General features: G+C 44.4%; 1 protein-coding gene and 1 non-coding gene across 8 annotated transcripts in view; both read right to left on the bottom strand.

Annotated features, from left to right (window-relative positions):
- Nucleotides 1-14,253, bottom strand: part of PROM1 (prominin 1) — a 111,209-nt gene that overhangs the window by 17,063 nt on the left and 79,893 nt on the right. For all 7 annotated transcript variants that reach the window (XM_045997233.1, XM_045997232.1, XM_045997229.1 and 4 more), the window contains 5 exons: nucleotides 11,712-11,871; nucleotides 9,313-9,465; nucleotides 3,608-3,731; nucleotides 1,784-1,887; nucleotides 175-259 (listed from right to left, as the gene is read on the bottom strand). In XM_045997233.1, coding sequence (XP_045853189.1) covers nucleotides 175-259; nucleotides 1,784-1,887; nucleotides 3,608-3,731; nucleotides 9,313-9,465; nucleotides 11,712-11,871 — 626 coding nt within the window. The remainder of the gene's footprint in view (nucleotides 1-174; nucleotides 260-1,783; nucleotides 1,888-3,607; nucleotides 3,732-9,312; nucleotides 9,466-11,711; nucleotides 11,872-14,253) is intronic.
- LOC123937763 lies at nucleotides 11,429-11,531 on the bottom strand. The gene has a single exon (XR_006817560.1). It is a non-coding gene; the product is annotated as a U6 spliceosomal RNA (small nuclear RNA).

Genomic DNA, 14,253 nt, shown 5'->3' with positions numbered 1-14,253 from the left:
ACCTGAGCCGAAGGCAGAGGCTTTAATTCACTGAGTCACCCAGGTGCCCCTAAATGTCACTTTTAGATGGTGAATTTTATCTTATATGAATTTCACCTCAATGAAAAAAAAGAAGAAGGCAACTGGATTGACTAAAGACATATGTCCATTTCCTGACTGGCTCTAATTCCTTACCTCCTGAATGTTGAGATGCTCACTGATATTGTAGCTGTTCTCAAGCTTAAGCGTGGTATAGATGCCCTTATTTTCTTTGCAGTCACTGTGGGAATAAATAGAGAAATCATGATCTAGAAAGGCAGCTGTACCTACCTCTGTCCCCTGCTACAGATGGAGGGAGGGAGGTTCACTGTTTATCTTTTGTTTTGTCTAAATCTGCATGCAGAGAAGCAGCTTCTGAGTGCTGACGCAGGAGGAAGTCTCTCCCTGTGCCTACTGTTCCAGACTTCGTTCCCTGCTTTGATTAATGTCCCGACTTTGGAACAGATACAGTAAGACTGGTAAATCATCCTTCTGTCTATCTCCTTTGTGTTTTTTCTAGTGCTATGAGGGATAACAAGTTCACAAACAGGGAAGAAATAAATTCTCATTAAAAAAAAAAACAAATAAAAAATAATACCACCTATGTGTTACAGAGAGTATCATCAGCTTTATTAAAAGATTCTATCAAAGCCCTGCCAGACCACTTGTCTTCATATTTCCAAGGTTGAGCTTCACTTACTAAGCATATGGTTGGATGTATATTTTAAGGGCAGGATGGAGATAGGAAGGGGCCACACCTATATCCAGATGGTCATTACACCTAACTTGGCTTCACCTCTCTGTGCGTCTCTCAGATGTGCAAAATGCCTCCTTGACTGAGCTAAGAAGGGCAAGCTCATCTGATGCATGTCCCTGTCGCTGAGACAGCCACTTCCTGGAGGTGCCTCTTCCTTGTCCAGTCACCAAAGCCTTCTAGACCTGAGGGATGCCTGGGAGAAGCCACTTTCTCACAGTCCTAGGAGGTGTGAGACTCCTCTCCAGGAAATCCCCAGTTGGTTGGTGTTGTTGGAATGGAGAGCTTGAAACACTAACCACAAGGGGTAAGTCTGCAGAATTCTGTAGGAGCCAGAGTCACAAAGAGCTGGCAGGCCCGGCCAAGGCCTTTCAGGCCAAGGGTGGTCTAATCGTGCACAGTGACTCCAGTTGATTGATAACATCTGCCTACAACATGCTGTGGAGAAGATCCTGAGACTCTTCTGACTATGAACAAGACCACAGTTGACTACCAAGGTCTATCACAAAGGCCACTCATCTGCTGTCTCTGCTAGGGGAGCCTCTGAACCCTATTGAACCCTGTTGAACAAAGAGGAAGTAAAACTGCCCAAGGTCGCCACAGCCTGCTCCTGATGGTAGAGTCAAGACTGGAGTCCGTCTGTCAGCTGCTTCACTGTTAGCATGACTGGGATTTGGACCCATCTGCTAACTTCTTGTTATATATGGCATTTACCTGGGGCAGCATGATTTCTGTATTAAGAGTTTTCAAAGGGTCTCGTTAATACATCTTAGGGTCACCTTAACCAGAAGGTCTAGTGCATACTGGATGGGGGAACTTGAGACATCACCACGCCAAAGTCTAGAAGGCTTTCAGGGGAAGGATTTTCTTTTTGGTCTTATTTCCACTATCTCTTTGTGAAGACAGTAGAACAGCTGGTCTTATCAAGCTTAAAGACACTTTGAAAGCAAAATTGTCATTCTGGAACAACATTTTCAGTAGCCATAAAAAGCATAATGTTATTAATTCTACCTGTAAACTTGTTCAAAAGTGAGATTAATATCCGGGTTGTTAAACACCATGCCAGAGAGATAGTATTTCCAATTCTCATTTAGTAAATATGGTGTGTCCAAAATCTAGAACAAATTGAAAAAAGCTTTTTTAAATGAGATACTTTTACTCAAATACACATACATATAATAAAATATTCTGTTAAATGTATTTTGGGGATTTTGAAGATCATGGTTTTCTTTATTGGTCTCCAATTTAAAATGGGGAAATAATCGGAAAATAATTGGAATAAACTGACGACAGTGTAGCATAATAAGAATTAGGGAGCTACTTTTTTTGGAGAACACTTCACTTAGTAAGACAAGTACAGTAGAAATGGGAGAATTGACAACTTGATTCAGAATAGCCAATAGAGCCATAAAGCAGCAGGTCCACCTTTTTGCTACTTTTCTGTAGACAAAATGAATTAAAACTTGCTTACTTTCTCAGTTACCATCATATATCGAAGATGGTTAATAGGCCATATGTAATATCATATACATTAAGATGAGCTCATTAGTGCATGACCACATATATGCTTGAGGAATGTAAGTTTCAAAATATCCCCTATTTTATGGCATCTGGGTGGCACAGTCGGTTGAGCAGTTGACTTTTGGTTTCGGCTCAGGTCATGATCTCAGGGTCATGAGATCAAGCTTGGCGTCCAGCTCTGTACTCAGCGTAGAGTTGGCTTAGGATTCTCTTTCCCTGTCCCTCTAGTTGTGCTCATGCTCTCTCTCTCAAATAAATAAATCAATCTTTCAAAAGGAAATCCCTATTTATTTTTAAAGAATTCCTTTTTAGCAATTTAACACAGCATGGAAGATAATGAAGTCAGGCTTGATGTATCACTATTATTTTTTTTTTTTTAAGATTTATTTATTTGACAGAGAGATATCACGAGTAAGCAGAGAGGCAGACAGAGAGAGAGGAGGAAGCAGGCTCCCCGCTGAGCAGGGAGCCCGATGTGGGGCTCAATCCCAGGACCCTGAGATCATGACCTGAGCTGAAGGCAGAGGCTTAACCCACTGAGCCACCCAGGTGCCCCTATCACTATTATTTTTTATGAAGAGCCCAAATGGACATAATTTAACACATTGACACTCCCAATTTAATTTTCCTCAATCAACTGAATAATTAAAATACCACAACAACTGGTTACCTTCATAGTCACTCACCAAGTTTCATAACAGTTCTGAGGTGAAAGAGCATATATAATAAAACAGCAAAACAGAAATAATCTTTTGAGAACCAGAATCTGGAGAAAAGTACCAGAAAGCCAGAGTGACAAGAGTGCCACACAGACCCAGACTTCCTCGTTAATTAATGGCGCGGAGCTGAGAGGTGGTCCCCTAGAGTCCACAAGACTGAGTTTCAGAGGGAGAAGGTGGAGCCTGAATTCCTTTCCCAACAGCCTCATCAGATGGCCTCCAGGGACCACACAGCCATGAGATGTAGAATTTTTCAATGTCTTTTACTTAAATTGAAGGCCTCAAAACATTGGCATGGGCATCTGTCATTTGAGAAACCCTTTAAAATGTCAGAAGCCTTCTGGGCTACCCCACCATGGGAATCCCCCACCCCACCCCATTACAAACCACATTGATGAGCAGGCCTTAACTTCTGGTGCTCATTTTACTTGACATTCGAAAAACAATACTTTACTTTTTTTTTTCTCTGACAAATAGAAAGAATCTTAATTTACTGAATAAAACCCAAAATGCTCATCTTTTTGCCCCCACAAGATATGGGGAAATCCGTTTCCACTCAAGCCCTTTCCGCAGCGGGCCCAGAAGCCATCCTCACCTGGAATAACTTTCCGTTTTGATACGGTTCACAAACCAGTTTTTCCATGTTTCCACCAATAACAAACGTGAGAACCACGATGGTCATCAGTATCCAACAAAAGAGGAAACTGACTCCAACCCCGCTGGAAACCAAAACCAAAATAAAACAGAAATGAAATCTGGAATTCTACAGTCAATTATTCAACATTCAGGGGTGCCTGGCTGACTCCTTTGGTAAAGAATGTGACTCTTCATCTCGGGGTCATGAGTTCAAACCCCAAGTTGGATGTAAAAATTACTTAAAAAAAAAACAACAACAAAAACTACAGGTCCAATATTACCTACCAGTACTTACTACTCCTACCTACGCAGTATAGGAAAAGGACCTAAAGTCTTTGCTTTGTGCTGGTGAAGTGAGCCCACCTGCTCCAGACTGGAGCCAGGAAACTGTAAGCACTGTGACCTTCCAGTCCCAGTCATATATTTAGGGAATGCTCTGACTTAGTCTCCGGTCTCCTTGCAGCCCAGCACCATGATTCAGACATCGCCTCTGGAGTCAGGTGAGTGAATCTGGGCTTCTGCAGGGGACGCATTGAGTGGGGAGGTTCTGAGGCAGGAAATGTACCGTGGGGAGTTTGAGAGGGGCCAACGTGGTTCTGCATTCAGAGGGAGGGCTGAGAGCGGCATGAACACAGCTCAGGAGGCAGGCAGGGGTGCAGGAGATGGGTCCTGTCTAGTCCAGGAAGGGGAGGCTGCTGAGGGTCCAGAAGCATAGAAAGAGCATAACTCCTTTCCCTCTGAGGAAGAACATTCTTGTCAGAGCATGCAGAACAGGAGGAACAGAGGCCCCCGTGGATGGAGCTACCACTGAGGAGGCTGCTGTCCGTCCTGGGGTGGTGGGCTGATGTGGCTGGAGGCAGGGGACAGAAGAGATGGGACATAAGAGATGGACACAGCAGGATGTGCAGGAGATTCTAGGCAAGAGAAGGCGAGGAAGGGCCCCAGGTGATGCCAGGGCTTGTCAGCAGGGAAAGGAGACACTGGTGCTCAGAAAGGGAAGAGAGGGTGGGATCTGGTCCTGCTCCCTGCGAGACGAGGTGTGGTGCTGGAGGGGAGTCGGCTGTGTGCAGAACGCATACGTCTGGGTTACAGGCTGGCACGAGGCAATCAGCTGCTTAGAAGTGACCACTGGTCCTTGGCGCTGGGACTGGAGGGAGAGGCAGCCTGGGCCCCGGCCTGGGAGGCCGTGCTGCGTGAGGAGCAGGTGGTGGGAGGGCAGCTAGTGAATAAGAAGGCCAGGGCGAGTTGCAGTGTGGGAACGAAAGCACTATGGCACGGGGTTACGGAAGGGAAAACAAAGGGGTCTGAAGTGGGTAGGGAGAACAGGGGACCCAATCACTGCAGGGAGGGCACATTCCAGGGAACTACTGGAAGTCCCCTGGCTGGAAGCCTGGAGGCCACTGCTGACCAGAGGGCAGGGGAGTGGCCTGGGCAGGGCGGGGAGTAAGAAAACAGCAAATATCATTATTTCTAGACATCTGCGTGGGGGGGGGGGGTGTAGTGTGAGAGGGAAGAAGTGGTGTTGGGAAGTTTTTCTGTTGTCCAGTTTCGAGAGGGGAGAAAGCAGAGTGTGTTTAAGTGTTGAGAAGCCAGGCTAGGAGAGGGGAAGAGAATGAGGACGTGGGAGCGGGAGGGTGAATCCAGGGCACCCTCAGGGCAGTGCGCAGGGATGGGAGGGGAACAGCAGGTGGGAGGGGCCAGAAGGCAGACGTCTTTCTGCTCAAGGAACTGCGTGTGTCACGGACGCAGGGGTGCTGGAGTTTTGAGAAGGTGTGTGATGGCTTTTATTTTCTCTGTGAAGAAGGAACTCCAGCCTTCTACTAAGAGAAGGGGAAAACAAGGAGGATGGATATATGATTGGAAAAAGCCTTTGCAGAAGGGAGGGAGGGAGAAAGGGAGCAAGGAAGGGAGGAAGAAAGAAGGAAATGGGGAGGTAAGACAGGGAAGCTTGTGGGGCTCTGAAGGATCCATTTGAGGTGGGGGTCATAATTTTGTAGGGATGCCAACGCGCCCCATTGTGTGACCTTTCTCTAGGGTGCTTGGTTACTTGGGTGTAGACACAGACAGAGCAGACTCTTGGCTCAGTCTGATAGAACAGCCGGATCATAACAGATGATTGTACCATCACCAGTACAAAGGGGAAGGACCCTCACAAGAGTGTAGGCTGATGGACTTAAAAACACAGCCTCCCTTCTTGAGGGTGGATTCTGCCCCGTGGACACACTTAAGGTGTAATTATGAATATTTGCCTGGTGTTGCTGAAATAAATAGCAAGATATGTTCACTACAGGGGCCTCTGTCAGCTTGAGTTTCTCTGACCTGAAAGGCTTTGGAGTCAGAGAGCGCACAGGGAAGGGGAACACGTGTGAAGTAAAAGCCGGTCACCATGGTTTTAACTATGTGCCTGAGCATGTGTGGGCAGCAGAGTTATAAAAATCATCCAAACCTTCGATAGGACACTTCAGACCAACACAGCTACTCTCAAGAGCTTACTGTTAACATTCCCAGACTTGGTTTTCCAAAAATGCCTCTATCTAGAAAAGGGACACACCACCACCCGAGGCCTGTCACTCAGAGAAGAATGTGCTTAAAGTGTTGTAAAGGAGGAGGAGAAGGAGAAGGAAAACAAGTACAAGAAAAATAACAGGCAACAAAGACCATCTGTGGCCAGCAGAAGTGAAAATATTTATTATCTGGACCTTTATAGAAATGTGTGCTGACGCCTGACCTACACAGTTAGTGACATGCATGTAATCTCAGGAGCCCTAGTCGAACATCTTCAGGACTTTGTTCAACCACCGAGGGTAGCCAACCTCGTTCCATTTCAGTGACCTCAGGGTCTCCTGCTCCTTGGTGGCTGACGTTTGTGTCATCCCCAGTGCCTCACGGTTATAACTAAATGTGCAAAAATACGGCTTGTGATGTTTTGTCTGCAGTTGGGTCCTACTTAAAGTCGTTCCCTAGAATGGGAGTGACTTGGTCAAGGCAGTTGTTGTGTTTTAGGGTCCTTGCTCCAGCCTGACAAACTGCTTTCTCAACCTGCCACCAGTGTGGCCCATCTTGTGAGACCTGCGGCTACGCCAGGTGTTAGCTTCTCTTCAAAGCTCCGGAGAATCTGAGCACGGTTTCCAACAGCTAAAACTGGAAGTTTCACAGTGCACGTCAGTATAAGAGACAGTTTTCTTGCTGCCTCGGTGAGTTTTCCTTCCCTCGGGGGAGACCTTCCATGGGCCTTGGAGACAGATGTAGGCTCCCTGCTGTATCCCATCCGGTCCCCAGTATGCCCCCTGGACCCTTAGTAGGCACAAGGATCAGAGCAGAGTCAGGGCTCTCTGCCTCTCCGCCCCCCCACCCCGTCTTTCACTAGGAGCCCCAGGGGGATAAGAATTCTTGGTTGGTTTTTGAAGAGACCATGTTCTTCAACATATGGTGTCACTGTTTTTAAGGACCGGTGGTCTTGTGGTTACAGCTGAACAAAATATACTCTTTCTGATTCTTACAGGCAAATAAACGGTTTTTAAGAAGAAATGACATTCTTCTAATTGGTTTGACTAGACCAGCTGTACTTGTATCACTTTCCTCTTCACAATTATCCAGTTGTTTGCCAGATGTCTCAGGAGATGGAAGGGCCTGCCAAACGCAAATTCCATCCTGAGTGGTGGGCTCCGTGGTCGCCCACCAGCCTCAGGCTGCAGGCCACCTGAAATGCATCTGACCAACATTTTCCCTATAGTGTGATAAAGCCCATTGTTCCCAAGACCCGAGCTTCTGTGTGACTTTTTCTCTTTAGAGATTCCTTAGTCTGCAGCGGTGAGAATTATACCCAAACTGCAATTATTTTAGTTTCCCTCCAATGGCTCATGACTCCCCTGCTTCTTTCTTCTTAGAAGCAAGTAGCACATATTTTGGTTTTGTCCCTTCAAAATGTTCAAATAGAATTTTACAGTAAATGCACCTGTTCAGAGCAATGTACTCTCTCCCATCAAGCAGTTAAAAAGGTGGGATCTATCGACTCATCATCAAAACACTGACAAAACAGCCAAGTACCAGGATTAGTAAAATCTGAACATTAAACTCATTTTCTATCTGTAATTGTGTACACTGGAGCAAAAAGTCAGGGCAATATACTGTTCCTTGCCGCATTAATTTAAGTGTAGGCATGTGAGCAAATAGGCTTTTCCATGCATGGAGCTCTGTTCAGTTTTGTGCGATTTTGGCAGACTCCCGTGTTGTTAGCTTTAAGGTTGTTTGTAAGACTATTGTGTTCTCAGGCAGCTCTTTCTGCCCATGGGTCCTGTCTCCATGCTTTAATAAAACCACTTTTTTTTATGGGGCGCCTGTGTGGCTCAGATGGTTAAACATCTACCTTCGGCTCAGGTCATGATCTCTGGGTCCTGGAATTGAGCCCCACATTGGGCTCCCAGCTCAATGGGGAGTCTGCTTCTCCCTCTCCCTCTGCCTCTCCCCCTGCTTGTGTGCTCTCTCACTCTAATGAATAAATAAGATCTTTTAAGAAAAAAAATCTTTTTTTGTACCACCACCACCACCACCAACAAAAACAACAACAACAACAAAACCCACAAAAGGCTCTTGTGCTACATTAATGCTAAGAAAGGCTTGTACTATACAAGAGGTTACAGTGTTTGATGGAAAGGACATACCATCATGGCTCATCAATCTGACTAATTCTTGTAGCAGCACAATGTTTGGAAAAGCACATTAATGCAGGATACTTGTTTGCCTGATTCTCTCAGCCTGGTACTAGTGATGTAGGCTGAGATGAGAGAGTGTGGCTGAGGTTTTGAGTCTCCATTGCTCCAGGGACTTCTTCTAAACCTTTACCTTCCTCTTTGAGCCCCATCACACTCCCTGCCAGTGATTCTTGAGGTTCAGACTGGAAAAGAATATGTCAACTTGGAAGCCACGCAGCTTCCTCTCTGGGGCACATTCAAAGCTTCTATCTCTGCTTCCTACTTGACATTTCTGGCCCAACTGCAGTCACAGCCAGCTCATGCCTCACGTGCTTTGTCCTACCCTGGTAGAGTAAGGGTTTTTGCTTGCTTGTTTGTTTCAGAACAATGAACTTGTATATGAGTATCTTGGAAACAGGCACAAATGCTCGTTGCTGGTACCCCACACCTTCTCTTATCACTGATTTAGACTTCGTGTCTAAATCCTAAGGGTGCTGGGTCGGCAATGTCTTTGCTAAATCAAGTTTCCAGAGTTTCAGAGTAAACAAGCTAACGATACTGTTGACCACAGAGAACAGTGTCTAAGACCAGAACAATCCTCAGCAAGTTTCTGGTGAATAAATGGATGGAGGGAGGGAGGAAAGGAGGGAAGAAGAGAGAGAGAAAATACAATGGGAATCAAGATGGTAAGCTTAGAAACAATTTCGCTACAGAGGAGCCCACCATATAGAAACATGGTGTTTATGCCTGTCTATCAAAAGTCTAACGATTTTGAGTTTTCTTTTATTTTTTTAATGTGTGGTGGGATTTCCCACACTGACAGAAGCACAAACACAACAGGACGCCCACTCCCCTGCAACCCAGAACACTTAGCCCAGAGGCCACTGGCTTCGTGTCATCTGTTCTTTTTCCTGCATTTCCTCCACCCCTCCCCCCAAGCCCCCTGATGGGGCAAGGAAGAGCAAACACTCACACCATGAGGAAGATGCCCCCGGTGTTCGAGACGCAGCCTCGTTCAGTTGGTGTGGAATGGCGGTCATAGCCACACGTGCCACACATCAAGCCCAGGTAATAAAAAACCACCACGAGTGTCAGCAAACAGCAGACAACCAGGCCACCCAGCCACCTGGTGAAGCAAGCACAGTGTTATTATACATAAAAGAGGTTGACGTCATGATAACACAAAAGCTGTTGGGCTAGGGCTGGAGCAGTTGAGTAACACTTTGCAATCAGATATCGGATTCCCCTGTTAATCCCTGGGAGAGTGACACTGTAGTCACAAGAACCCTTCCCACCCCAGTCCTCCAACCCAACTGGCAAGAAACCTTAATATTTATCTTGGTTTTGAAGAGCTCAGTCTCGCTCGTTGGTCATGAGACTATTGCTTCCTTCCTTTGCTTCATTTCCTTGGGGCTTGTAAGTGGAGTTTACTCAAGTACTTCAAAGCTACTGATAACTGTATCCCTTTAGACCTGCAAGTTCTGTCAAGGTTCCTGAGGCGGCAAGCACTTATTATAATGATAATGAGATGTGGACAGATCAGGACAGGACAACAGATAAAGAAATATCAGGTTCTTTTCCCTGGTCTTTCTCTAAAATGCTTTGTGGTTGCAGGAATATTTGGAGAGGGGAGCACTGTATTCTTTGCTGAACCAGAAACTCTACACAGGGATTGTACTGAATATTTCAGAACTTAAGAGCATCCTAAATCAAGTACTTGCAGAATGCAAATCTTAATTTTGTAATGGTCCTGTGAGACATTTTAGGATAATGGGCCCTCAATTAGGTCTTACTGGCATTCCCGGAATGTACTACAACCTTTTCCAGCAGCTGGGGAGCATTCAAGGATAGTCATGCTTCCCAACCGTCAAAACACTAAAAATAAAGAATTTACTTCTGCAACAAAAGCTGCCACTGAAACTTTCCATTCAATTAAGAGCAATCTCAATAATTGTAAAAGCCACCTGCACCCACGCTGTGGCTATTTTGTTTCAGATACTGGAGACGCCAAATCAAACAAATCATGCATCCTGGCCTCGGAAATCATTTGCGGCTAATGCGTGCTTCACCTGCTTGGTTAAATTTCTTTTAAAAATAAGCTTCTAGTTCTCAGGGCAGGGAGATCCAATGTGTAGACAGATAATTGCATGGTTCTTTCCATTTGTGAAACTCTAACCTTTAATGAGATTGTAAACTCATTGAGAAAGGGTCAGTCTTATGTTTGTCCTGACACCTGCTGGGGTGACCTAGCCACACGGTAAGAAAATGGCTTGATTACAGGGCAATCACTGAGAGCATTCTCAGATGGGGGTTGAAAACCCTCCTCCCAAACATCACCACTCACCTTGTGAAGGTTATTACACTCCCCTGAGCCTCAAGCTCCTCATCTATGAAACAACATTACAAATAGAACAGAACCCTGCAGTTTTTTTGTTGGTTGGTTTGCTTGTTTTGGAGTATTAAATGAGATGTCATGCGTACAGCTCTTTGGAGGGCAGGCCGTAACTGTTCCTGAATTGCTAACAATTATTGTTATTATTTTATTATTTATCTTGGGTTCTTGCTTAATAAATATCTGAACAGGAATGGAAGTCTCTGGAATCTCCATGAGTCTGGGCAAAAAGAATAATTCTGAAACTGATAGGTGGTGGGACAGAACCTTTCAGAGAGGAGGGCACATCTTACCTCTCATATACATGGTCCTTGAAGTACGTCCAGTCTGTAGGTCCACCACTCCCTAGCACTCCTGCCTGAGATGTCCACAGTCGTCTCCAAGGCCAAACCCCACTGGCTACCATTTTCTAATGGGTCAATCCACAGCTGAGGACCACAGCTCCTTACCTGAGCTCTCGAGTAATTTACTCATTTCAAGGATGCTCTTTCTCTAAGAACCGACCTTGATATGTTGATTTTATAAGCCAATGAAAATTAGAATATTATCCAAATGCCCTCCCTAATTCCTTTATAGGCTTTCAAATCCTTTTACGTATGTTAGATAGTTACAACTAGGATTCTAGAAGCCATTAATGACATCAGAATTGCAAATTATTGACTGTTTGGCTCAAGAACTTCCAGTCTTCAGTTTTTAAAAATATACATAATACTTTATGAGTTTGCATGCCATCCTTGTGCAGGGGTCATGCTAATCTTCCTTGTATCATTCCAATTTTACTATATATGCTGCCAAAGCCAGTGCTTCAACTTATTAAATAAACATAAGCTAGGGTTAACACATACCAAGTTACGTGTTCTTTGTACAATTTTCTTTCGCAACATGATCCCGGTTATCATGTCTGATTTCTCCCCTGTTCCAGAACAAGTTTCACCCCTTAGCTTGCCAGCTCCTACTGGGGAGAGGGCGGGAGCACTCACCTGTATGAATCATACTCCTCCAACGTGGGCAAATTTTGGTGGATGTAAGTTTCAGTGTCATTAATGTAACCCATGAAATTGGACAGCTTATCCTGTATTGGAATCTGCTCGCCTATATTTTCAATATTTGAACCAAGGGAATTCAAGGAACTTTTGATATCTGAAAGCAAAGACACCCAGGTTATACATTTTCAAACCTAAGGGAAACAGAAACTCTGTTTCGGAACCAAAATGAAAAGCTTCAACCCCTATAAGTTTTCCCCATGTTATGCGTGTGTTTCAAACATGGAAAGGTTCCACAACAGCACAAATGTAGCCAAGACCATAAAAGAGCAATTACTTAACAGAACAGCAAGCTATGGGAGCTGACTTTAATGACATGGTGCTTAAGTCAAGCCAGAGTTTTCTTCTGCTGCTTATTTCACTAAAAAATAAAATGAATCTTGTGATTAAAGCCTATGGCATGCCTACCATGGACCAGGCACTTTTATAAATGTTAACTCATTTATTTCACTGAGGTAGATCTTCTTCCTATTTTACTAAGCAACCATGAGGCCCATCGAGGTTAAATGATTTCCCCAAAGATCTTCTTTTATTTTTTCTCCAGAAAGCACTAGAAATGGGATTGAATGTCAGGTTTGTCTAACTCCAAAGCTTCCATTAAATGATTTTGAGAAAATAATTTAATAATAAATAGCATTCAGGAACACAGTATTTCTCCAGGAGCAATTTTTTGAACAAATGACCCCAGGCAACATTTTTGTTAAAATTTGATTTGACTCCTACAAACTGAGATGTGTTAAAGTTCATCTGTGTCTCTCCTATGCAGACAGCAATGCATTCCCAGTGGTCAAAGAATTTCTATTAACATCCATCCTCACCTTTCAGAGAGAAGATAAGTTCTAATTTTCTGGAAAGGGTTTGTTCATTGTGGTGGGTCCTGGTATCAAAGCTACCCAGGACACAGATGTCATCTAATTTAATGCTCACACAGGTCTGAATTTGGCACTACCTCAGTGATTCTTGACATGGGTATACTAACAACATGGTAATCGTTTAAATGTCCACTGATCCTGAAAAGGGAGATCAATTTCTTTGCAGCAGCAGAGACAAGACTAACTGTTCTCACAATGTGATTCCAGGGCTCCTGGTGAATTTTGGGTAAATGGTAGCATGAATCAAAATGGAATGACATAAAATGGTGGGAATCTTTTTCAAAGGTTGTTCACACAGAGCTCCTAGGAGAGTACTGCTATCCACAGTGGCTCTAGTCTCTTCTAAATGTACCTGAAGACCCCAGGATCTTCAACAAGCTGACTCAATGGGCATCTTTTTTAACTCTTGGATTTCTGGGAGTTTGAGAGATGTGGGATGCAGACCTTTCCTCCCCTATGAACAGTTCCCTCAACTCAGAATCAGGTTCCTTCTGCTTCTCAGGCTGTCCTGCTCTCCCACACGACACAACACCCCGGCCTTGACAGCTCGGGTGACTCTGTACCTGGCTGGTATCCTCTCTCCCCCGATACTTCCCTCAGGCCCCAGTTTGGATGTTGCTTCCTCCAGGAAGCCTTCCACTACTCTTTCCCACTTTGAACCACTTGCTCATACCTTGTCATGTTACCAGAGTGTGATAAATGACACCTGTGTACATGACCAGTTGAAGGGCAAGGCAGGGATCATTCTTTATCCATATCCCATCCCCAGAGCCCAGCAGAGCCTGGCACACAGTAGGCACTCAAACTATGTGTGCGGGGTAGGATCAAATGATCAAAACATGGGAGCTAAGGGTTCTTATTTGTTTTGGAAGAACATGAAAATAAGCAATTGATATTCAGTTGAATGGAGTGATTGATACTCGCCCAGACCTGGGAAAACTCTGGCTTGTGTTGAGGCAATGACAGTGTGCAATGGGCCTCGCTCACGCATACTGCACACCTTGCTTTGCCAGACTTACAAGGGAGGGCTGCACGTATTGGCAGAAGAGGTCCAGAAAGGGGGAACAAAAAAAAAAGTAAGCACAGAAATTAGTAAGCAGGTGGCTACTAGACGTACAACACGTGTTAGCCTTCAGATGCTAGCATAGGAAAGCGTGAACTTTGTCTTTTATCTCCTAATATTGTAAAGTAGAATCTTAGGTGAAACAAAAAGGAAGCCACAAAATATCTAAAGACCTGTGTGATAGGATAAAATACTCTTTTTAACCCAAAATCTTAAAGGGTTGAAAGAACAGTATTAGGGAGACAAAAATAATCAAAGACCTCTAACACAACATTTTAAAACCATTTGGTCAACAGAAAAAAGGAAGCACAGAGAAGATGCTTTAAAAGAAGAAGAAAATCTCACATAGCTTCAGAGATTTCTTCTTTAAGCAAATAACCCCCGACTATTTCCACTGTTGGGCATAGAACTGTGTGTACTGCACTCTTTCTCTGTGAATTCACCCCGAATACAATAACCTGAATACAACGTGACTCAATCATTTAAGACTAGGAAATTCTCTCAATATCAGCTCTGCTCCTCCAAAAATCTTAAGCAACCTTAA

Source organism: Meles meles, chromosome 2, assembly GCF_922984935.1.
Source record: "Meles meles chromosome 2, mMelMel3.1 paternal haplotype, whole genome shotgun sequence".
NCBI lineage: Eukaryota > Metazoa > Chordata > Mammalia > Carnivora > Mustelidae > Meles > Meles meles.
The sequence above is the reverse complement of the archived record's forward strand: the minus strand, read 5'-3'. Positions and strand labels throughout refer to the sequence as shown.